This window comes from Mirounga angustirostris, unplaced genomic scaffold, assembly GCF_029215605.1.
Source record: "Mirounga angustirostris isolate CCGP_5_RB_7025 unplaced genomic scaffold, mMirAng1.0.hap1 SCAF_15, whole genome shotgun sequence".
In the NCBI taxonomy this organism is placed as follows: domain Eukaryota; kingdom Metazoa; phylum Chordata; class Mammalia; order Carnivora; family Phocidae; genus Mirounga; species Mirounga angustirostris.
Genome location: NW_026991723.1, coordinates 30,333,302 through 30,357,787, shown reverse-complemented (window position 1 = coordinate 30,357,787; position 24,486 = coordinate 30,333,302). Strand labels below are relative to the sequence as shown.

Sequence of the window (24,486 nt, the reverse complement as noted above, 5' to 3'; positions counted from 1 at the left end):
CTTCTTCTTCTTCTTCTTCTTCTTTTTTTTTCTTAACATATATTGCATTATTTGTTTCAGAGGTACAGATCTGAGATTCAACAGTCTTGCACAATTCACAGCGCTTACCAGAGCACATACCCTCCCCAGTGTCTATCACCCAGTCCCCCCATCCCTCCCACCCCACCCCCCACTCCAACAACACTCAGTTTGTTTCCTGCGATTAAGAATTCCTCATATCAGTGAGATCATATGATACATGTCTTTCTCTGTTTGACTTATTTCACTCAACATAATACCCTCCAGTTCCATCCACGTCGTTGCAAATGGCAAGATCTCATTCCTTTTGATGGCTGCATAATATTCCATTGTATATATATACCACATCTTCTTTATCCATTCATCTGTCGATGGACATCTTGGCTCTTTCCACAGTTTGGCTATTGTGGACATTGCTGCTATAACCATCGGGGTGCACGTACCCCTTCGGATCCCTACTTTTGTATCTTTGGGGTAAATACCCAGTAGTGCAATTGCTGGATCATATGGTAGCTCTATTTTCAACTTTTTGAGGAACCTCCATACAGTTTTCCAGAGTGGCTGCACCAGTTTGCATTCCCACCAACAGTGTAGGAGGGTTCCCCTTTCTCCGCATCCCCGCCAACATCTGTCGTTTCCTGACTTGTTAATTTTAGCCATTCTGACTGGTGTGAGGTGATATCTCATTGAGGTTTTGATTTGGATTTCCCTGATGCCGAGCGATATTGAGCACTTTTTCATGTGTCTGTTGGCCATTTGGATGTCTTCTTTGGAAAAATGTCTGTTCATGTCTTCTGCCCATTTCTTGATTGGATTCTTTGTTCTTTGGGTGTTGAGTTTGATGAGTTCTTTATAGATTTTGGATACTAGCCCTTTATCTGATATGTCATTTGCAAATATCTTCTCCCATTCTGTCGGTTGTCTTTTGGTTTTCTTAACTGTTTCCTTTGCTTTGCAAAAGCTTTTTATCTTGATGAAGTCCCAATAGTTCATTTTTGCCCTTGCTTCCCTTGCCTTTGGCGATGTTTCTAGGAAGAAGTTGCTCCGGCTGAGGTCAAAGAGGTTGTTGCCTGTGTTCTCCTTTAGGATTTTGATGGACTCCTGTCTCACATTGAGGTCTTTCAGCCATTTGGAGTCTATTTTTGTGTGTGGTGTAAGGAAGTGGTCCAGTTTCATTCTTCTGCATGTGTCTATCCAATTTTCCCAACACCATTTGTTGAAGAGACTGTCTTTGTTCCATTGGACATTCTTTCCTGCTTTGTCGAAGATGAGTTGACCATAGAGTTGAGGGTCCATTTCTGGGCTCTCTATTCTGTTCCATTGATCTATGTGTCTGTTTTTGTGCCAGTACCATGCTGTCTTGATGATGACAGCTTTGTAATAGAGCTTGAAGTCCGGAATTGTGATGCCACCGGCTTTGCTTTTCTTTTTCAATATTCCTCTGGCTATGCGGGGTCTTTTCTGGTTCCATACAAATTTTAGGATTATTTGTTCCATTTCTTTGAAAAAAGTGGATGGTATTTTGATGGGGATTGCATTGAATGTGTAGATTGCTCTAGGTAGCATTGACATCTTCACAATATTTGTTCTTCCAATCCATGAGCATGGAACGTTTTTCCATTTCTTTGTGTCTTCCTCAATTTCTTTCATGAGTATTTTATAGTTTTCTGAGTACAGATCCTTTGTCTCTTTGGTTAGATTTATTCCTAGGTATCTTATGGTTTTGGGTGCAATTGTAAATGGGATCGACTCCTTAATTTCTCTTTCTTCTGTCTTGTTGTTGGTGTATAGGAATGCCACTGACTTCTGTGCATTGATTTTATATCCTGCCACTTTACTGAATTCCTGTATGAGTTCTAGCAGTTTTGGGGTGGAGTCTTTTGGGTTTTCCACATAAAGTATCATATCATCTGCAAAGAGTGAGAGTTTCACTTCTTCTTTGCCAATTTGGATGCCTTTGATTTCTTTTTGTTGTCTGATTGCTGTGGCTAGGACTTCCAATACTATGTTGAATAGCAGTGGTGATAGTGGACATCCCTGCCGTGTTCCTGACCTTAGGGGGAAAGCTCTCAGTTTTTCCCCATTGAGAATAATATTTGCTGTAGGTTTTTCATAGATGGCTTTTATGACATTGAGGTATGTACCCTCTATCCCTATACTCTGAAGAGTTTTGATCAAGAAAGGATGCTGTACTTTGTCAAAAGCTTTTTCTGCATCTATTGAGAGGATCATATGATTCTTGTTCTTTCCTTTGTTAATGTACTGTATCACATTGATTGATTTGCGGATGTTGAACCAACCTTGCAGCCCAGGGATAAATCCCACTTGGTCATGGTGAATAATCCTTTTAATGTACTGTTGGATCCTATTGGCTAGTATTTTGGTGAGAATTTTTGCATCCATGTTCATCAGGGATATTGGTCTGTAATTCTCCTTTTTGATGGGGTCTTTGTCTGGTTTGGGGATCAAGGTAATGCTGGCCTCATAAAATGAGTTTGGAAGTTTTCCTTCCGTTTCGATTTTTTGGAACAGTTTCAGAAGAATAGGTATTAATTCTTCTTGAAATGTTTGGTAGAATTCCCCTGGGAAGCCATCTGGCCCTGGGCTTTTGTTTTTTGGGAGATTTTTGATGACTGCTTCAATTTCCTTAGTGGTTATAGGTCTGTTCAAGTTTTCTATTTCATCCTGGTTCAGTTTTGGTAGTTGATACATCTCTAGGAATGCATCCATCTCTTCCAGGTTATCTAATTTGCTGGCATAGAGTTGCTCATAATATGTTCTTATAATTGTTTGTATTTCTTTGGTGTTGGTGGTGATCTCTCCTCTTTCATTCATGATTTTGTTGATTTGGGTCATTTCTCTTCTCTTTTTGATAAGTCTGGCCAGGGGTTTATCAATCTTGTTAATTCTTTCAAAGAACCAGCTCCTAGTTTCGTTGATCTGTTCTACTGTTCTTTTAGTTTCTATTTCATTGATTTCTGCTCTGATCTTTATTATTTCTCTTCTCCTGCTGGGTTTAGGCTTTATTTGCTGTTCTTTCTCCAGCTCCTTTAGGTGTAGGGTTAGGTTGTGTACTTGAGACCTTTCTTGTTTCTTGAAAAAGGCTTGTATTGCTATATACTTTCCTCTTAGGACTGCCTTTGCTGCATCCCAAAGATTTTGAACAGTTGTGTTTTCATTTTCATTGGTTTCCATGTATTTTTTTAATTCTTCTTTAATTTCCTGGTTGACCCATTCATTCTTCAGTAGGATGCTCTTTAGCCTCCATGTATTTGAGTTCTTTCCGACTTTCCTCTTGGGATTGAGTTCTAGTTTCAAAGCATTGTGGTCTGAAAATAGGCAGGGAATGATCCCAATCTTTTGGTACCGGTTGAGACCTGATTTATGACCTAGGATGTGATCGATTCTGGAGAATGTTCCATGGGCACTAGAGAAGAATGTGTATTCCGTTGCTTTGGGGTGGAATGTTCTGAATATGTCTGTGAAGTCCATTTGGTTCAGTGTGTCATTTAAAGTCTTTATTTCCTTGTTGATCTTTTGCTTAGATGATCTGTCCATTTCAGTGAGGGGGATGTTAAAGTCCCCCACTATTATTGTATTGTTGTTGATGTGTTTCTTTGCTTTTGTTATTAATTGCCTTATATAATTGGCTGCTCCCATGTTAGGGGCATAGATATTTACAATTGTTAGATCTTCTTGTTGGATAGATCCTTTAAGTAGGATATAGTGTCCTTCCTCATCTCTTATTACAGTCTTTGGTTTAAAATCTAATTTGTCTGATATAAGGATTGCCACCCCAGCTTTCTTTTGGTGTCCATTAGCATGGTAAATGGTTTTCCACCCCCTCACTTTCAATCTGGGGGTGTCTTTGGGTCTAAAATGAGTCTCTTGCAGACAGCATATCGATGGATCTTGTTTTTTAATCCAGTCTGTTAGCCTGTGTCTTTTGATTGGGGCATTTAGCCCATTTACATTCAAGGTAACTATTGAAAGATAGGAATTTAGTGCCATTGTATTGTCTGTAAGGTGACTGTTACCGTATATTGTCTGTGTTCCTTTCTGGTCTATGTTGCTTTTAGGGTCTCTCTTTGCTTAGAGGACCCCTTTCAAGATTTCCTGTAGGGCTGGTTTTGTGTTTGCAAATTCCTTTAGTTTTTGTTTGTCCTGGAAGCTTTTTATCTCTCCTTCAATTTTCAATGACAGCCTAGCTGGATAGAGTATTCTTGGCTGCATATTTTTCTCATTTAGTGCTCTGAATATATCCTGCCAGTCCTTTCTGGCCTGCCAGGTCTCTGTGGATAGGTCTGTTGCCAATCTAATGTTTCTACCATTGTAGGTTACATATCTCTTCTCCCGAGCTGCTTTTAGGATTTTCTCTTTGTCTATGAGACTCGTAAGTTTTACTATTAGATGTCGGGGAGTTGACCTATTTTTATTGATTTTGAGAGGGGTTCTCTGTGCTTCCTGGATTTTCATGCCTGTTTCTTTCCCCAAATTAGGGAAGTTCTCTGCTATAATTTGCTCCATTATACCTTCTGCCCCTCTCTCTCTTTCTTCTTCTTCTGGGATCCCAATTATTCTAATGTTGTTTCGTCTTATGGTATCGCTTATCTCTCGAATTCTGCCCTCATGATCCAGTAGTTGTTTATCTCTCTTTTTCTCAGCTTCTTTATTTTCCAGCATTTCATCTTCTATATTACTGATTCTCTCTTCTGCCTCATTTATTCTAGCAGTTAGCGCCCCCATTTTTGATTGCACCTCATTAATAGCCTTTTTGATTTCTACTTGGTTGGATTTTAGCTCTTTTACTTCTCCAGAAAGAGTTTCTCTAATAACTTCCATATTTTTTTCAAGCCCAGCTAGTATCTTTAAAGTGATGATTCTGAACTCTAGATCTGACATCGTACTAATGTCCGTATTGAGTAGGTCCCTGGCAGTTGGTACTGCCTCTTGTTCTTTTTGTTGAGGTGATTTTTTCCGTCTCGTCATTTTGTGCAGAGGAGAATAGATTAATGAGAGAACACAATGCTAGCAGAGTAACCACGTCCCCAGAAAATATACTCTAAACAAATCAGAAAAGACCTGAAGCAGTGGGATAAGAAGGGGAAAGAGAGAAAAAAGAAAAAGAAAAAAAAAGAAAAAGATAAAGATAAAAACAAAAACAAACAAAACAAAACAACAACAACAAAAGAAAAACCAGAATGTGATCAAATATGATCTATATGGTATATAGATCAGTGCCACACACTAGATTTGGGGTGTGTTTTGGTCTTTTAGAAGAAAGTGTCTCCCAAAATTTTAAAGAAAGAAAAACATATATGTACAAAAATAAGGGTTGATATGATGAAGGGATGGAAAATGACTGTAAAAATGGAAATTATAAAAAATTTTATAAAAGGAATTGATAAGAAGTTGTTTGAAAAAAGAAAGAGGATTTAAAAAAAGAAAAAAGAAAAAGAAAAAAAAAGGGAGAGGATGTGATCAGGCAGGGGAATAGAAAACACCATATACTAGAGAATTAGGGTATATTTTAATCTGTTAGAAGAAACTATCTCAAAATTTTAAAGAGAGAACAACTTATATATATAAGCGAAAAATATGGGTAACTACTATGAAGGGATAGAATATGACTCTAAAAATGAAAAATAAAAATGTTTTTTTTTAAAAAGAGGGATTGATAAGATGTTGTTTGAAAAAGGGAAAAAGAAAAATTCAAAAAGAAATAAAAAGACAAAAAGACAGTTAAAAAAAAATTAACTTTAAAAGACTAAGGAATCATGGTAAAAAAGCCGTGAATTCTATGTGCAGTAGTCCCTTAGCGCTGGAGTTCTGCCGTTCTCATTGATCGGTAAACTTGGTCTTGGCTGGCTGTTCTCGCTGATCTTCTGGGGAGGAGCCTGTTGCCATGGTTTCCAAATGTCCCTGCCGGAGGCGGAATTGCCCCGCCCTTGCCCCCTCCCGGCTAAGTGATCTGCTCGGGTTTGCTCTCCGGGGCTTTTGTTCCCTGCGAGCTTTCCGTACAGCTTTGGAGGCGGAGAGTGAAAATGGCGGCCTCCCAATCTCCGCCCCGGAGGAGCCGAGAGCTCGGGCCCGCTCCTCAGTGAGCCCCCAGAGAAAAGCCGTCAGTCACTCCCGTCTCCCCGGTCTCCGGCTGCACCCCGTGCTCGCCCGGCCTGTGACCGCGCGTTTCTATCTCTGGCACCCGACCCGGTCTGGAGTCTCCAAACCCAGCAGATCCCTGCGGTGCGCTCCCGCGCGGCTCCTCCCGGGGGAGGAAGGTGAGTCTCCCCGGATCTGCCGCTTGTTGGGTCCCGGCCGGAGGAGCAGGGGCCCGACTGTGCCGCGGATCACGGTCAATGGCAACCCCGAGCTGAGAGCCCGCGCCTGGGCTCCGCCTCTGCAGCCGGCTTCCCCGCTCCGATACCTGGGAGCTCTGCCGCCCTCAGGCACCCCCGGTCTTTCTGTGACCCCGAGGGTCCTGAGACCACACTGTCCCGGAGGGTCCCACCCCCCGCTTAGCCACCAGAGTGACGTCCCTCAGCGGGGCAGACTTTTAAAAGTTCCGATTTTGTGCTCCGCGGCTCTATCACTTGCCAGAAGCGGCCGACGGAGGCCCCTCCCCCGCCGTCTATCCTCCCGAATATCGCCTCGGATTCACTTCTCCGCACGTCCTACCTTCCAGAAAGTGGTCGCTTTTCTGTTCAGAAAGTTGTTGCTCTTCTTTTCTTTGATCTCCTGTTGGGTTTGTAGGTGTTCAGAATGGTTTGATCCCTATCCAGCTGAATTCCTGAGAGGAGACGAAATCCAGGTCTCCTACTCCTCCGCCATCTTGCTCCGCCCCCCTGTTTTGTTTTTTTTAAAGATTTTATTTATTTATTTGACAGAGAGAGACACAGCAGGAGAGGGAACACAAGCAGGGGGAGTGGGAGAGGGAAAAGCAGGCTTCCCGTGGAGCAAGGAGCCCGATGTGGGGCTCGATCCCAGGACCCTGGGATCATGACCTGAGCCCAAGGTCGGAAGGTAGACGTTTAACCAACTGAGCCACCCAGACACCCCAATGCTTATTATTATTATTATTTTTTTTGATGCTTATGTTTTTGATGTCGTATTTAAGAATCCATTGCCACATCCAAGCTCATGAACATTTATCCCTGTTTTCTTTGAAGAGTTTTAGAGTTTTAGCTCTTATATTTTGGTTCATGATGCACTTTGAGTTAATTTTTTTTTAAAGATTTATTTATTTTAGAGTACTCATGAGTGGGGAGAGGGGCAAAAGGAGAGACTCCTCAAGCAGGAGATCATGACCTGAGCTGAAACCAAGAGTTGAATGCTCAACTGACCGAGCCATCCAGGTGCCCCGGTAAATTTTTTTTGTTTATCTATTCATTTAATTAATCTCTGTATCCAGTGTGGGGCTCAAACTCACTATCCTGAGATCAGGAGTTGCATGCTCTTCTGGTTGAGCCAGCCAGGCACCCCTTGAGTTATTTTTTTAATATCATGTGAGGTAGGGATCCAACTTCATTCTTTTGTATGTAGAAATGCAGTTATCTCAGAACCATTTGTTGAAGAGACAATTCTTTACCCACTGAATGTTCTTGGCACCCTTGTTGAAAATAAGTTTGCCATAGATAAGGATTTATTTCTTGCCTCTCAATTCTGTTTCACTGGTCTGTGTGTCTTTCTTTATGCCAGAACCACACTGTCTTGATTGTTGCTGCTTTGCAGTAAGTTTTGAAATAGGGACATGTGTGTCCTTCTGCTTTGCTCTTTTTAAATATTGTTTGGTTATTTGGAGTCTCTTGTAATTTTATATGAGTTGGAGGATCACTTTTTCCATTTCTGGAAAAAAAAAGCCTTTGGAATTTTAATAGGGATTGCACTAAATCTGTACATCACTTTGGGTAGCATTGTTATCATCTATTAAGTCCTCCGATCCAAGAACTGTATCCCCTAAGTTTTGATAATATTGTGTTTTTGTTTTCATTTGTGTCAGGGTATTTTTGAATTTCCCTTGTGATTTCTTCTTTGACCCACTGGCTGTTCAAGACTGTTTAATTTTCACCTACTTGTGAATTTTCCATTTTTCTTTTGGTTTTTGATTTATAGTTTCATTCCATGTTTGTCACAGAAGATATTTTGGATGATTTCAGTCTTGTAAAATTTATCAGTACTTGCTTTTGGCCTAACGTACGGTATTTCCTTGGGAATATTCCATGTGCACTTGAGAAAAATGCATATTTTGCTGTGGAGTGTTCTGTATATGTGTTAGGTCTAGTTGGCTTGGGGTGTTGTTCAAGTCTTCTAGATCTTTGTTGACCTGTCTAGTTGTCCTATCTATTATTAAAAGTGAAAGTCTCCAGCTATTTTGAACTCCTTTCGATTCTGTCAATTTTTGCTTCATACATTTTGGGGGCTCTGTTGTTAGGTGAGTGAGTGTTTATAATTGTTATCCCTTTTTTCATCCTTTCTCTCTCTCTCTCTCTCTTAAAGTAAGCTCTAAGCCCAAGGTGGGGCTTGAACTTACCACCCTGAGATCACGAGTTCCATGCTCTACTGACTGAGCCATCCAAGAGCCCCTCCATCCTTTCTCTTTTAACCTATTTGTGTTTTTGTATTTAAAGAAGTCTGTTGTAGGCAGCATATAGTTGGATCATTTTTTAAAAATCAATTTTGCTAATTTCTACCTTTTAATAGGCAAATTTAATCTATTTACATTTAAAGTGACTACTGTTGGGGTGCCTGGGTGGCTCAGTCTTTAAGTGTCTGCCTTCAGCTCAGGTCATGATCCCAGAGTCCTGGGACGAGCCCTGCATCAGGCTCCCTGTTCTATGGGAAGCCTGCTTTTCCCTCTCCCACTCCCCCTGCTTGAGTTCCCTCTCTCACTGTGTCTCTCTCTGTCAAATAAATAAATAAAATCTTTAAAAAAATAAATAAAATAAAGTGACTACTGTTAAGGAAGAACTTACTTTTGGTATTTTGTTATTTGTTTTCTATATGTCTTATACCTGTTTGGTTTCTCAATTACTCTCTTACTGCCTTCTTTGTGTTTATTTTGTTTTATTTTTTGTAGTATACTATTTTCATTCTTGTTTCCTTTTTTGATTTTTAGGTTTTGTTTTTTTTTTTAAGTGATCACCCTGGGAATTTCAATTAATCTCTTAGACTTAAAACAATCTATTTTTAATTAGGACCACCTTAGCTACAATAGTGTACAAAAACTCTGCTCTTATGCAGCTCTATCTGTCCCTCTTTGTTATAGTCACAAATTACATCTTCTTAATATTATGTTCCAATTAACATGGATTTGTAATTTTTTAAATACATGTGACATTTGTCTTTTCTTAAAAAGTTTGTTTTTGTTTATTTATGTAATCTCTACCCCCAACATGGAGCTTGAACTCACGACCCTGAGATCATGAGTTGCATGCTCCTCTGATTGAGCCAGCCAGGTGCACCTGGCATTTATTTGTCTTTTAAATTATATAGGAGAAAAAGAGGAGTTATGAGCCAAAAATATAAGACTTTTGGCATTTGTATTTACTTATGTAATTACCTTTATCAGTGTTCTTTATTTCTTTTTATGGCATTTCTGTCTAGTGCCCTTTCATTTCTGCCTGAAGAACTCCCTTTCCATTTATTGTATGGCAGGTCTACTAGCCATGAACTCTCTCAGCTTATGTTTATCTGGGAATGTCTTAATTTATTCTTCATTTTTGAAGGATAATTTTGTTGGATGTAAGATTACTGGTTGACTTTTTTTTTCGTTTCAGCACTTTAATCATGTCATCCTATTACTTACTATAGTTTCTCCTGAGAAATCAGCTGTTAATCTTATTGAGGACTCCTTGTGCCTGATGAATTGCTTCTCCTGTTTTCAAGATTCTCTGCCTTTTGTCTTTTGACATGTTGACCTAATGTGTCTCAGTGGGTATCTTTCTTTGTGCTTATTCTTCTTGAAGTTCATTGAGCTTCTTGGATGTTTAGACTTACATCTTACCAAATTTGGGGAAGTTTTCATCCATTATTTCTTCAAATATTCTTTCGCCCATTTTTCTTTTGCCTTCTGGGTTTCCAATTATGTGTATTTTGGTATGCTTGATGCTGTGGTCTGAGTGTGTACCCCAAAATTTGTGTGATAAAATCCTGACCCTCAAAGATGATGGTGTTAGGAGTTAGAGCCTTTGGGAGGTGCTTATGTCATGAGGGTGGAGTCCTCTTGAAGGGGATTAGAGCCTTTATGAAAAAGGTTCCAGAGAGCTCCAATGTGAACACACAGCTAGAGGGTGCCAGCCAGGGCCCTCACCTAACCACACTGGTGCCTTGATCTTGGGCTTCCTAGCCTCCAGAACTGTGAGAAATACATTTCTGTTGCTTCTAGGTTACCCAGTCTGTGGTATTTTGTTATAGTAGCCCAAATGGACTAAGATACTTGATGTCCTACAGGTGTCTTAGGCTCTGTCCATTCTTTTCTCTTTTGGTTCCTCAGACTGGATATTTTCAATTGACCTGTCTTCAAATTTGTTGGTTCTTCCTGACAGTCAAATCTGCCATTCAAATTCTCTAGTGAACTTTTTCATTTCGTTTATTGTAATTTTTAGCTCCAGAATCTCTATTTGGTTTCTTTTTATAATTTTTTTAAAGATTTATTTATTTATTTTAGAGAGAGAGGGAGCGAGCAGGGGAAGGGGCAGAGGGAAAGAATCTCAAGCAGACTCCCTGCTGAGTGCAGAGCCTGATGTGGGGCTTGATCGCAAGACCAAGGAGATCATGACCTGAGGCAAAATCAAGAGTTGGATGCTCAACCGAGTCACCCAAGCGCCCCTTTTAATTTGTTTCTTTATTGTTATTTTCTGTTTATTGAAAGTGTTCTCCTATTTTTCCTTTTGTCCTTTGTCCATGGTTTCCATTACCTCTCTCAGCATACTTGAGACTGTTTATTTAAAGTCTTTGTCTAGTAAGACCAGTGTCTACTTCCTCATGGTCTGTTTCTATTAATTTCTCCTGTGTATGGACCATACTTTTGTTTCTTTACATATTTAGTAACATTTTGTTGAAAATGGGATGTTTTGAATATTGTAATGTTGTGACTCTGGAAATCAGATTCTTCTCCTTCCTCAGAGTTTTTGTTGTGTGCTGCAGGTTGTAGTTATTTGTTTTGTGAATTTTCTAAACTATTTTTGTAAACTCTATTCTTTGTTGTATTTGTTCTCTAAATTTCTGTTTCATTAGCTTGTAGTCAGCTTAACATTGCTAGAGATTTTCTTGAATGCCTGGAGCCAAAAATTGAAAGGGAAGAAACTCCTGACTGCTGAAATGGCTCTGTGTTGTAGCTCTCCTTTAATCCTTAGACTCATTACAACTCTGCCTTAGCCTTCATTTCCTGCTTGTGCCTAGCAGAAGATCAGTCAGAGGTGAAAGCTTAGGGTCTTATCGGGTCTGTTCTGAGCATGCTTCCTGCCCTGGCTAAGTGTGTGGCTTTCTAAATTTTTATCTTTAGGATATCAGGGCACTTTTCAATGCACTAATTTCCCAAAGAAACTCTCTCTCCAGCTTTTCCTCCCAGGCTTTTGATGTGTTCTTTTGTCTCAATTGAAATCTTTTGCCCCAGGGAACAGTAACTTACTCTTGGCCTTACAGAGTTTTTGAGTAATGCCCTCTGTTTAACTGCTTTTTGCCCTAAGAGAGTTCTAAGTTAGGTAAAACAAAGACAAACACTTTGTGTCAGTTCTTCAAGTAGCCCTCAGACAGGTCAAGACAGATAAACACAAGTCTTTTAGAATCAGGTCTGCTTTGCTGTCTCTGTAGCCAGGGACTAAGTTCCCATATTGAGAATGAAGGCTCTTTAAAACTACTGTGGGCCACAGGGAGAGGCAAGGGCAAGCCGTAAAAATGCTGAAAAGCTTTCCTACTGTTTCAAGTTGCCTGTTTCTTGGTTCAGTGTTGACTGAGTTGCTGTAAATCTCTAACTATTTTCTGGAGTTGTAATAAAGGTGATTTAGACAGTTGGCTCAATTTTTCAGTGATCTGTGGTGGAATGGGCCTTTGGAACTACCTACTCTACCATGTTCACTGATGTCACTCAAGAATTTATTTATTTATTTATTTATTTTATTTTTTTAAAGATTTTATTTATTTATTTGACAGAGAGAGACACAGTGAGAGAGGGAACACAAGCAGGGGGAGTGGGAGAGGGAGAAGCAGGCTCCCCGTAGAGCAGGGAGCCCGATGCAGGACTCGATCCCAGGACCCTGGGATCATGACCTGAGCTGAAGGCAGTCGCCCAACCAACTGAGCCACCCAGGCGCCCTCACTCAAGAATTTAAAAAATGGTTTATTATGATATTTTACTTTAATGAGTGGGTCCAAGAAATTACATTAATGTTTATACAAATTGTTAATAGGATGGAATCCGACGTGGTAGACCCAGAGCAGATACTGTGCGGGATCTAATAAACGAAGGAGAGCATTCATCCAGCAGAATCCGTTGTAACATCTGTAATAGGGTGTTTCCACGGGAGAAATCGCTCCAGGCTCACAAAAGGACTCATACAGGTAAGTTGAGTAGAAGTAATATTTAAAGCTGATTTGATGTTTGGGCCCATAAATTAATATTTTAGTTGCTTTATATTTCCTATTGTGAAGTTTTTTCAAACAGGCATTGTATAGTCCATTTCTTTTTTGTAGAAGGAATGGTTTTCTCAACTTTGGTACCATGTGACTTCTAAAGGTATCATGGTAATTAATCTAGTTGTCATAGGAATGTTATTGCTAAATTTAGTTCTATCATTCTACCTACCTGAATTTTACTTGATATGCCCTTCAGTTGTCTGTATAATTGTTAAAACTGATTTGTAGGCCAAATACTAACACACTATGTGTCAAGTGTTTTAGCAGAATTTCTAGAATCCTTAGTGTGCCATCCGAATGTTTGACCTAGCTATCTAATCTGAGGTGAAGTATAATTTTTCAGAATTAAATGTACTGTAGGTAGCTATCCCAGGACTATCATATCTCTCTCTGTGTGGAGAAACTATACTTCTATTTTAAATACCATAGAGAAAGCAAAGAAATAACAGAGGGGCCCTTGTTCTTTCCATAGAGAAAGTTGGCCCCAGAAGAAGGAGCCTTTTGGTTCTAATAATGGTATTTAATAATTTACAGATGAGGAAACTGAGGCACCAAAAAAGCAATGACCACTGCCTTACAACCTCCCACACCCTTGAGTCTAGGGTGATGCCGGCCAATACAGTAGCACATGTGGCTCTTGAGCACTTGAAATTTGGCTAGTCTAATTGAGATGGGCAACATGTGTAAAACATGCTTAGTATGAAAAAGTAAACAATGTCCTTAATGACTTTGATATTGATTACATATTGAAATTATAATATTTTAGATATATTGGGATAAATAAAATATATTATCAAAATTAATTTCACCTGTTTCTTTTTGCTTTTGTAATGTGGTTACTAGAAGTGGTTCACATTATATTTCCATTGGGCAGTACTGGTCTAGAGTTTGGGCTTTTAAGCCTTAGTTGCCTATTGTTTTTCACTGTGTTTATGGTCACCACCCAGTTTTTGTTTTTGTTTTTGAAAAGATACATTTTAGTAATATGCTAGAATATAGTTTTCTTAGCTAAATCCCTGAAAAAGGGTAAAGTTTTAATTTTGAATCATTATAAACTAAGGTGGCCAAGAGGTTTTGACTTTAGGTACCATTCAGTAAAACCATTACTAAATGAAATATCTGGTTTTGGGAATTTTCAGATTTTTTTTGATCTAATTAGTCTGAAATACCCCCAAATAACTGGTTCACAGGCCATAAAGTATGTGTTGCCACTGTAGATAAGGTTCAGGACTCTTTGGCATAATGAGAAGATTCCTGAGTCTCAGGCCTGATCTATCACCAGTCTACCATGTGTCACCCCAATACTTTCAGGCCTTGGCCTGCTAATGCTGTATGCCAGAGAACTGAGCCCAAGATCTGCATGGTATGGCTGAGCCCCAGTATGTAAATGCTTTGTCAGAAACTTTTCTCTTACTATTTTAAATACCCCCCCATATCCTGTGTTTTATTAATTTGTGCTTAACTATCACAATCATTTACTACATTTCTAAATAATGAGAAACTAGGGAGGATTTGTTATTGTCCTTTGAGTCATATAGGAAGGACCTGTGCATAGTTGTTGATCAAAGAATGATTTTTCAAAAAATAGTAAGTTTAATTATAGTTGAACAATATTTTCAAGCACTTTCTCAAGCCTAGCACTGTGTTGTATGTATGAATTGCAATGGAGTACAAAGTATTACACATCTTTGTATCAGGAGAGTACCAGGACACATAAATAACAGTGGATACTGAGTTCGTGAAGGGATACATAGTTCAATTACTTGGAGGTAGCAGGGAGGTGGGAGGAATTTCACCGAGAACCTACAGCACTGGGAAGATCTGAATGGGCAGAGAAGATTGGATTTCCAAGTAGAATGAGATGAGGACCAGCCTTATGGAATGCATCTCAGGAGTGAAGTAAAGATAAAGCCCGCCCTCTAACCCAGTAGCTACAGTGCAGATATTAGGGGACCAATGAAAGCAGATCATTTTCACTTGTTCAAGGGGTGTCGTAGGGTTTGAAGTGATTTAGGGGGTAGTTCATATGACAAAAGCAAGTGTTCCATGTCATTCACTCCAGAAGTGCTGTGTAGGGAATAGAGAGGGCAGCGAGGGTTCCTTCTGGGTGGGAGGATCTGCCAGTCTAACCAGGCAAAGTACAGTGGGAAAGCAGGAGTGGGAGAGCTAGTGCTTTGGATAATGGGGAGAAAAGTGACCGGATAAGCCAAAGATAACTTCAAGGCTTTCAAGCCAGGAACCTAAAAGCTCAAGGCCCAAGGACATTATTCCGGTGCCTCCCAGTGGAGAGCTGCTCAGGAGCATAGAAGTGATTCTGTTAGCACCAGCACTTCAGGTTTGAGAGGCCGTGACATGTTTGATTGTTCGGAGTCACAACTTATATAGAGGTTGATTCTCTCTGTCCCTTCTTCTTCTCACCTTATCGTCTCAGAAATAATACATAATATTTGTCTACTTAGGCGAGAGACCCTATCTCTGTGACTATCCAGACTGTGGAAAAGCCTTTGTTCAAAGTGGACAGCTCAAAACACATCAGCGCCTTCACACCGGAGAGAAACCTTTTGTTTGTTCAGAAAATGGTATGGTATTAGGACTTAAGTTTATGTAAGAACTGGCTGTGAGTTAAAAGTTAAAATATCTTTTACTTGAGGTTTTTTAGGAGGAGAGCTTTTGATGTAAATTCTGTAAAACATCCTGCGCTCTCTAAATTGTGATCCATGCTCATTTTCTGGGAAATGATTGATTTTTAAATAAAATATTCTTTTTAGATGAAAATCTTCAGGGGCAGTTAAAAACAGTATATTCAGGGGGCACCTGGCTGGCTCAGTTGGCAGAGCATGTGACTCTTGATCTTGGGGTTGGGAGTTTGAGCCCCATGATGGGCAGAGAGATTACTTAGAAAAATAATAATATATTCAGTTAGAGGTGGTAGAAAGATTTATAAAAGTAAATACAGCCTTTATGGTAGGCTTTTAGTTTGGTTTTAAACTTTTTAACTATTAAATTGAAGGAAACACTTGATTTCTAAATTTTCAATAAAGGGGGAGATTTTCCATTTTACTGCCACTGTTAGTAATTTCTTATCACTTTTCTTAAGTGATTTTCTAAATCTCCTATCAGAATTTCTTGAGATGTATTCCTTATGCACATTTTTACATAGTTATAGCTGAAATTCAATATAGGTTTGTCTGTTGCTCTGTGGTTCTCTTGATTGTTGTCAGTTGTTACAAATGTCTACGCTCTTTTCTCCAGAAACCAATATTACACTGTATATTCACCAACTAAAATTTAAAAAAAAAAAAAAAAAAAAAAAACGAATGTTTACACACCTTTTTTTTTTTTTTAAGATTTTATTTATTTATTTGACAGAGAGAGACACAGCGAGAGAGGGAACACAAGCAGGGGGAGTGGGAGAGGGAGAAGCAGGCTTCCTGCAGAGCAGAGAGGCTGATGCGGGGCTCGATCCCAGGACCCTGGGATCATGACCTGAGCTGAAGGCAACGCTTAACAACTGAGCCACCCAGGCGCCCCTGTTTACACACTTTCATTTGCTTAAGCATATGTACAATGATTGCCTCAATGTTGGATATTGCATATTTGTTTTTAAAATTTGTTCGTTGCCAACAAAGCTGAAGGGCATGGCTTCCTCTCCTCTGTAAAGCTTTGTTCATCTTATGGGATGTTTCCTTACAATCGATTCCAAGAATGGAATTCTTAGGTCAGAGGTTTTGACCAGTTTTGCTAATAAATCACTTTCTGGTGGGGTTGATGCCTTTATGTTGCCATGACTAAGAGGTGAAGGATCTGCTTCCCCTTAGGGTGGTTTTTTCCCTCCTCTAAGTTATAGAATGCTAAATCCCATGGTCTTAATTTGCTTTTCTTGGATACCAGGGAAACTGAACATTTTCCATGTTTGCTGGATGTCCAGATTCTGATAAGTGTTTCCCTCTATGTTTTGAAGGCTGCCTAAGCAGATTCACCCATGCAAACCGCCACTGTCCGAAGCACCCTTATGCCAGGCTGAAACGAGAGGAGCCCACAGACGCCCTCAGTAAGCACCAGGCTGTGGACAACCAGGCTGCCGCCGAGTGGTTGGCAAAGTAAGGTTCTCCCTGCACTCCACTGCAGAATTTCGCCCAGCACATGGGTTGATGTTGGGAGCTTCAACAGTTCTCTCATTTTAAATAAGTTGCTTTTATACACATTTTATAAAATAACTTGAAATGGTGCTTTATTTCCTTAAGCCACAGAATTGTTAGGAGTGGCACGAGGATCTGGTGTGTGATAGAAAACAAATACATGATATTAATTAGTCTGAGTGCCCAGCCCACCATTTATTTTAAAAGCAAGAATTTTCCTCATTTTCTAAGAATGTTTTATATGTTTTTGTATTCCACAGTGCAGCCTCTCTTCATTTTCTTTGTATTAGATATGTGCTGATTATTACTGGGATACAGGCTAGAGGTTCTTCTAAAGTAAAGTTCTACAAAGCACCCAGTTTAATTTTTTTTTTTAATGGCAACAAGGGGGCCAGTATAAAAAAGTTTCTCTAAAGGTATCCTGATTTAAGGAGTCATTTGTTGTGTACAAACTAGCATCAGCTCTTCGGGACCCTCCCTACTTCTTCGGATTCCTCTGCACTTAGGATCAAGTCTGGAATCCAATCCCTCTGCCATAGCTCTGCCTCCCTCTGGCAACGCAGCTGTGTCCAGCTACCTGGGCCTCCTATTTGTCAGCACCACTCTCAGTGGGGCTCCCAGGTCTCTGCTCCCTCTGCCCGGAATGCCGCTTTCCTGTTCATTTAGCCACTCTGCTCTTTCTTCATTTCTTACCGGGGTCGAACATTGCTTCAGCAAGTCCTTCCCTAACCTGCTCACTAACCCCCAGAACAAACAAGGTTAGACCAACTTAATAGATGCTTTTACAACACACTGTGTTTTCTCTTTCAAAACCTTCATCACACATTTATTTGTTCAGTGTCTATCCTCCCTGCTGGACCGGAAGCTCCACCTGAGGAAGCATTATGTTTGTCTTGTTTACTGCATCACTTCCTCCCTCCTTCTTCCTCCTGCCTGGCCTCCGCTACCCCATTAACTCTAATTTTGTCCAAGTCAGAAACTTCTTGGTCATTTTGCCTTCATCCTCCCTTTCTCCCATCTGCTCAGGGACGGACTGGTGGATTCTACTCAGTGTAAAGTCTAAACCCTTTGTTATGGCATTCAAAGTCTTTGATTGCCTGGTCCCAGCTGACCTTGCTAAGCTTCTTTGCTGTTCTCTGTTCCTAGTTGTCCTTGAAGTCATACTGAACTATTTGCATGTCTTTTTTTATACCTTTGAGTATTGACCAAATTTTTCCAGTTTGAGATGTCTGGATTTCCTGAAATCTAGTAGTTGTATTATTTTTGTGTGTGTAATTTTAAAAACAGCTTTACTGAGGTACAATTGACACACGATAGATTCTATACATTTAAAGTGTACAATTTGATATATTTTGACATATGTGTACACCTGTGAAACCATCATCACAATCAAGATGGTAAACATATCCATCACTTCCAAAAGTTTCCCCATGCTTCTTTGTAATTCATCACTCCTGCCCTTCCCTGCTTTCTTGCTCCTCAGACAACAGTGATCTGCTTTCTGTTACTGTGAACTAGTTTGCATTTTCTAGATTTTTATACAAATGGAGTCATACAGTATGTACTTCTGTTGTCTGGCTTCTTTTACTCAATGTAATTATTTTGTAATTCAACCATGTTGTTGACTGTATCAATGGTTTATTCTTTTTTTTTTTTCCAGTTTAGTTTTTTTTTTTTACTTGAAGTATAGTTGGCACACAATGTTACATTAGTTTCAGGTATACAGCATAGTGATTTACCAAGTCTGTACATTATGTTTGCTCACCTCAAGTGTAGCTACCATCTGTCACCTTACAACCCTAGGTTCATTCCTTCTTACAATGTAATCTGTTGTATGGATACACCTCAGCTTATTTATTCACTCACCTGTGGCTGGGCATTTGAGTTGTTTTTGCCTATTATAAATAAAGCTATGGTGTTAATATACAGCTTTGTATGGGACATTTTTGTATGGAGTGCTACTGTTCTTCAGATATGCCTTTCTTCAGTTACCTAAAGGTGGAACATTTTTTCTAGGGAATTATCAGTTGGCTATGTAATAGAATAATGGTGGTGTCTCTTAAATTTTTGAATAAGCTCTGTGTGTTACAGATACTACTCTGTCATATTTTGTGGGTTTCAAGTTTCTCATAGTTAGCTCTGTCAGAAGTCACCATCCCTCTGGGAATAGGATAAATAGGTTTCTAATGATTATTCTACTTTTTTAAAGTTTATGTCTTTATTGAGGTGTAATTGACCTGTAACGTTTTTGTTCTACTATTGTGTATTTTACTGTAGTCCACTTCACATATGATCTTAAAGGCAGCGGTCGTCTATTGGCGAAAACCCTAGACTAGAGAATGGAGTAGAAGACTCAGAACTGCCAATTTTTGATTTTTGGAAATCTGAGCAAGTCCCTCAATTTCTTGACCTTGAACTTTGTCTTCTGTAATGGGAAATATATGTAATGTATGTGAAATTACTTTATAGCTTTATAAACTAAAACGCAGAAAAAATAATACTGTGGTAAAGAACCTCTTCTCAAAAGGAAAATCAAACATTTGAAAAGGTCGTGTATACCTACAGCTAACGTGCATGCGTTTCCTATAGGTATTGGGAAATGAGAGAGCAGCGTGCCCCCACCTTGAAAGGAAAGCACGTTCAGAAGGCCGATCAGGAGCAGCAGGACCCTCTGGAATACCCTCAGTCTGACGAGGAGGACGATGAGAAGCGCGGGGCCCAGCGCCGGCTGCAGGAGCAGCGGGAGCGCCTGCACGGAGCCCTTGCTCTCATAGAGCTCGCCAACCTGACCGGAGCGCCGCTCCGCCAGTAGCCTGGACACCGGCTCTTCCACTGTACAGAAGTACTGCCCAGCGTACTTAAAAAGTAGATCCGTGGGCATAAGCTAAGCACCTTATTTGCTTATCATAGGCTGCTATTCTGTAGAAATTTATGAAGAATGTCATTGCCCCATAATATGGGGTGAGAGAGAATTGCACTTTTTTTATATGGTAATGGATTTGTTGTAAAGTTTAAAATATTTTGTAAATATGGGACTTCTAGTACAGGGTAGAAAAAGACATATTGTGGGAAGCTAGATTTTGCAAGTTTAATGCATTCATTGGAAGCAGTTCTCACAGGAAGCACTTTCTGAATAAGACACTTGTATGAAAAAACAGAATGGTACATGTAGCCAAAGAACGTTGAAATAGATTATTTATAAGATCATTTTTAACAATGTATATTAGTATGTTTAACAATGCTGTAAACACTGAAGCAAGCCAGAAAGTATAAGATATGTGTGTAAGATATGTATTTTTAAACTGCAAAATAGTGTGCCTATTGAGAAGTGGAAAACTGACCATTTTGGAAGATGTTCTAAGTTATGGACTTTGGAAGAGAAGAGATTTTTGAGGATCTTGGTAAGATGCACCGTAGTTGAGAATTTTCAGAATTGGAGTAATATCAGTCTTATTCTATCTTTCTGAGGCTTTACAACTCACTATGATATTTACGTTTGAAAAGCACTTGGCATCCCTATTATGTTAACTTGGGAACTTTTGCACATTGCATATTTCTCATTTGCTGAAATTGAGTGATTAATCTTGCAAAGTCTAGGTAACTTGGTAATTGGTTTTGTGTGTTGGTTTTTTTTTTTTTTAATATTATGGGCCCTGTAATGAGATTTGGCACTTGGATTTTTATTAATAAAAGGGACATCTACAGGGTGGTTTTGTAGTGAACTGTTTTAGATCTTTTGTTAGCAAACACTAAATTTTAATTGTACTGCTTGTTTAGAATTATTAGCAGATGGAAGCCTCATATTTATATTTTCAGTGCATAAAGCCACCTTCTTGCTTTACTTCAGAATAACATGCCAAGCTATTTTGTGTTCACTAAATTTAGTTACCAGATAGTTAAACACTGCAGAAAATAATAGCTACTCAAATAAGTAGGTTTCTGGAATAGTTTCAACTGCAAGTGTGTTAACTTGTGTGGTGGTTTTAAGCCATTTTTCCAAATAGATGAAGTTTTTAAATACCACTTTATGTACTGAAGCATGAACAGAAAAATCAAGACCTGAGCAGTTCACCTCCTTTATGTGTAGGCATAAACCTCCATCATTGAAGCTTTTGTTTAAGCAGAAACTTAATTTGATAGATTGCTTAATTGGAGTAAACCTCAGAATAATAGAGGGAAATAATGGGCTCTTCAGTGCCTTTTTTTTTTCTTTTTGAAGTAGTAGCCTACGGACATAGTTTAAACATTACCTAAAATGTAGGCTTCTTTATCCAAAAATTCCAGCGTGTTGCAGTTCACAGGTAGTTTAAAATGCGTAGCCATGGGGAAGGGGTGGTATGTAAATGTCTTGGAAAGAAGCAAAAGTGTGAAAGATGATAGTAACAAATAATGTGTATGAATGAGGACATACTTTAAAAATGTAATTCCTCTGTACAGTAAATTACAAATCTTGAGGGATTCTTTTTTGTAATAAGAGAATTTATATTTGTAATGGTCTAAGAATTTTGTTTGTAATCTGGTATATAGAATTTTAACTTGCAGCACTTATAAGCACAGTAAGAGAGACTGTAGCATCAGAATTTTCATGGTTTAGGTTTCAGCATTTTCTCTAGAATTTTTCCTCTCAAATATAACTTAAATGAACTATGAAAAGCAACACTCATCAGCCTTGGGAAATTTAAAATTTGATGAACTTACCTAAAGAAGGAAGGGCAGTAAATTGTATTAAAAAATACAAATACTTCCCAATTCATGGATAATAAAATTTAAGGCCTTCAAAAGTAAGGGTTTTTGTTTCTTTTTCTGGTCAGCCTTTGTCAACTATAATAGTTATATTCACAAACATTTTTTATTTGTATAATTGGAAGTTTAAGAAATTATTACAATTACTATAGAAATATTTAAAATGTTCTTTTTTGATATAAGCTATATACTTGGACAAAATACATTGGCATCTAAAATTTGAGGTGTGTTAAGACTGCTTTTTGTTTTAAAAATGTGGTTTACATTCAAATTTTTGAAGTGTTTTATGCTTCATATGGCTCAGTTGTAGTTTGGCAGAGATAACAGCATAAGAATAAAGATGCTGTAATTTTAAAAGATGCTTTGAATAAAAATTTATTTTAATTTACAGTTTAGAGTACATGTTCATTCTTTTTTTTTTTTTTTTAAGATTTTATTTATTTGAGAGAGACCACGAGGACAAGCAGAGGGGGAGGGAGAAGCAGACTCCCCCCTGAGCAGGGAGTCCAACGTGGGGCTCGATCCCAGAACCCTGGGATCATGACCTGAGCTGAAGGCAGATGCTCAACTGACTGAGCCACCCAAGCGCCCTTACATGTTCATTCTTGAACCCTTTTATACTTTGTTTTCCTATCAACAATATGATAACCATAATATAAAAAAATTGAAAAGGTAGAAATGTCACCTACAGCCCTACATCCTCCCATATTGTTATTTGGTGCGTTTTATATATCATTTCCAGTGTGTCTCCTCAGGCATCTGTTTAGCATGGTAGAAACCATAGTGTGAATTGCTTTTTCTTACTTTAAAATTATGGCCTTTTAGATTATACATATTAACTTAACTTCCTCCTCTGGTTCATTGTTACAGTGTTAAAAATACACTGGTGTGGATATGTATTGCCAGCTCTGTTCCAGGCCTCACGGTAAGGGTGATCAGGAACTGGGATTTTATTTCACGTATATTCAGGATGTGTTGAATGTGGTCATCTCCCTGAGAAGCCACTCAGGGCCTGTTTACTTTTTAAAGAGTCAAGCAAGTTGGTTTAATTTTTGTCATTAGTTATTTATCTTTAGTCATATACTTGCAATAGGCAAGGTTCAGCCTGTCTAGGCTTTGAGCAAAAGAATTTCACAGAGCTCTTCAGTGTGAGTTGTAATTTAAACAGGATGAGATTTTGACAGCCACTTCAGATCCTGGAAGTATGTATGTTGTAGAAGCAAATTAAATGCAAATATGATTAAGGCTGTTATTAAAAGTGAGTTTACTGTTTTGCAGCCAAAACTTATTTGGAGACTCACTGGAAACTAAATTGATCTTTTTAAAGGAAATTATCCAAAATGACTTCAAGTTCAGAGTTTTTGGTTCAACTGGAATATGACTTCATTTTCTATTTCATTTCATTTATTTATTTATTTTTAAGTAGGCTCCATGCTGGGCAGGGCTTGAACTGAAGACTCTTGAGATCAAGACCCAAGCTGAGATCAAGAATCAGCTGCTTAACCTACTGAGCCACCCAGGCACCCCATTTTCTTTCTTTCCTTTTTTTTTTTTTTTTAAGATTTTGTTTATTTGACAGAGAGAGACACAGCGAGACAGGGAACACAAGCAAGGAGAGTGGGAGGGGGAGAAGCAGGCTTCCCGCGGAGCGGGGAACTCGATATGGGGCTCGATCCCAGGACCCTGGGATCATGACCTGAGCTGAAGGCAGACGCTTAACGACTGAGCCACCCAGGCGCCCCATTTTCTATTTTTAAAATGGTCTTAACCTGTGTTTGCTTTTTTATTTTGGGTAATGTGGACTCTTACTTTCTGGCTTTTTTAGAGCTAGTTATTTGTTAAAAGTTCTGCTTTAGTTCTTATCAGTGTTGAAAATTACTGGTTGTTCAATGCCTACAACAGAAAAACAATTGTATGGCATCAATAGTTAGGCTCAAACATTTCTTTCATTTGAAATCTTTAGCTTTTCTAAAAAGCTAAAATTTCAGATTTTTAAAGTTAATTATTGAGAAAGAAAATAGGGGACACTTATTTGAAAAAAAAATGCTACATCAGGTAGAGTGTGGTCAGAGTAGGCAGTTCTGGTAGGCTCTCCTTCACAACAAACACTGAAGCTAGTTGCTCTTCGCTTAGAAAAACAATGGGCCCTGATATTAAGGAGAGAACCAGCCATAAAGCACCTAGAGGCAAGGAAAGAGTTGAGGCTCTGCACCCACCTTAACCCTTGTTACTCCTACGTATTAACTGGAGAGAAATGAACACAGACGTTCACACAAGAACTTGTACATTAAGGCTCATGGAAGCATTTTGTATAAAAGCCCTAACTGGGAACAACCATGCTCATCAACTGGTGAATGGATAAACTGTGGTCCTACGCTGCATTTTAAAGAAATAAAAGGGGGGGTGGCAAAGCCCTAAACAGTAAAAGCCTTGACAGAGTACATACATGAAATTTATACGACGTTCTAGAAGAGGCAAATCTAACTCGGCAATAGAAATCAGAATGAGATGGGATTGCCTTCAGTGGGGCACAAAGCGCACTACTTGAGGTGATGGAAATGTGATTTGGCTGGTTGCAAGGGGGTACATATTTGTCAAAACAACGAACCGTGGGCTTGTGAAACTTCCATTTCCTTTTACGTAAATTACACATTAAAAAGTGTAGGGGAAAAAAGGCAAAACAAATGCTCAGGCTAAACTGCAGCCCCAGGAGGGCAACTGGGAAGGCGGAAGGTCTGCTCTACTGTCCCAACCCCGTTTCTGCCCTCCGCCAGCGGGAAGGAGGTGCTTAGCCCCGGGGACCGGCGAGCGCCAGCTCGAGCCGCCCGCACCGTCCGCGCCGCAGCCGCGGGGCGCTCTCCCGGGGCGCGCACTCGGGGCGGCCGCGGCCCTTCCTGTCTCGGCCGCGCCCTCTCGCGGGTCGGCCGCGGGCGGGGACGGAACTGGGGCGGGGCGG

General features: G+C 39.4%; 1 protein-coding gene across 1 annotated transcript in view; it reads left to right on the top strand.

Moving 5' to 3' along the window:
- The window catches only part of ZNF367 (zinc finger protein 367), a 33,073-nt gene extending 11,155 nt beyond the window's left edge, over window positions 1-21,918 (top strand). Inside the window, exons 2-5 of the mRNA XM_045882369.3 lie at window positions 12,423-12,573; window positions 15,108-15,227; window positions 16,610-16,748; window positions 19,377-21,918. Of these exons, the coding sequence (XP_045738325.2) occupies window positions 12,423-12,573; window positions 15,108-15,227; window positions 16,610-16,748; window positions 19,377-19,599 (633 nt within the window). The 3' untranslated portion in view covers window positions 19,600-21,918. The remainder of the gene's footprint in view (window positions 1-12,422; window positions 12,574-15,107; window positions 15,228-16,609; window positions 16,749-19,376) is intronic.
- Window positions 21,919-24,486: the final 2,568 nt, after the last annotated feature.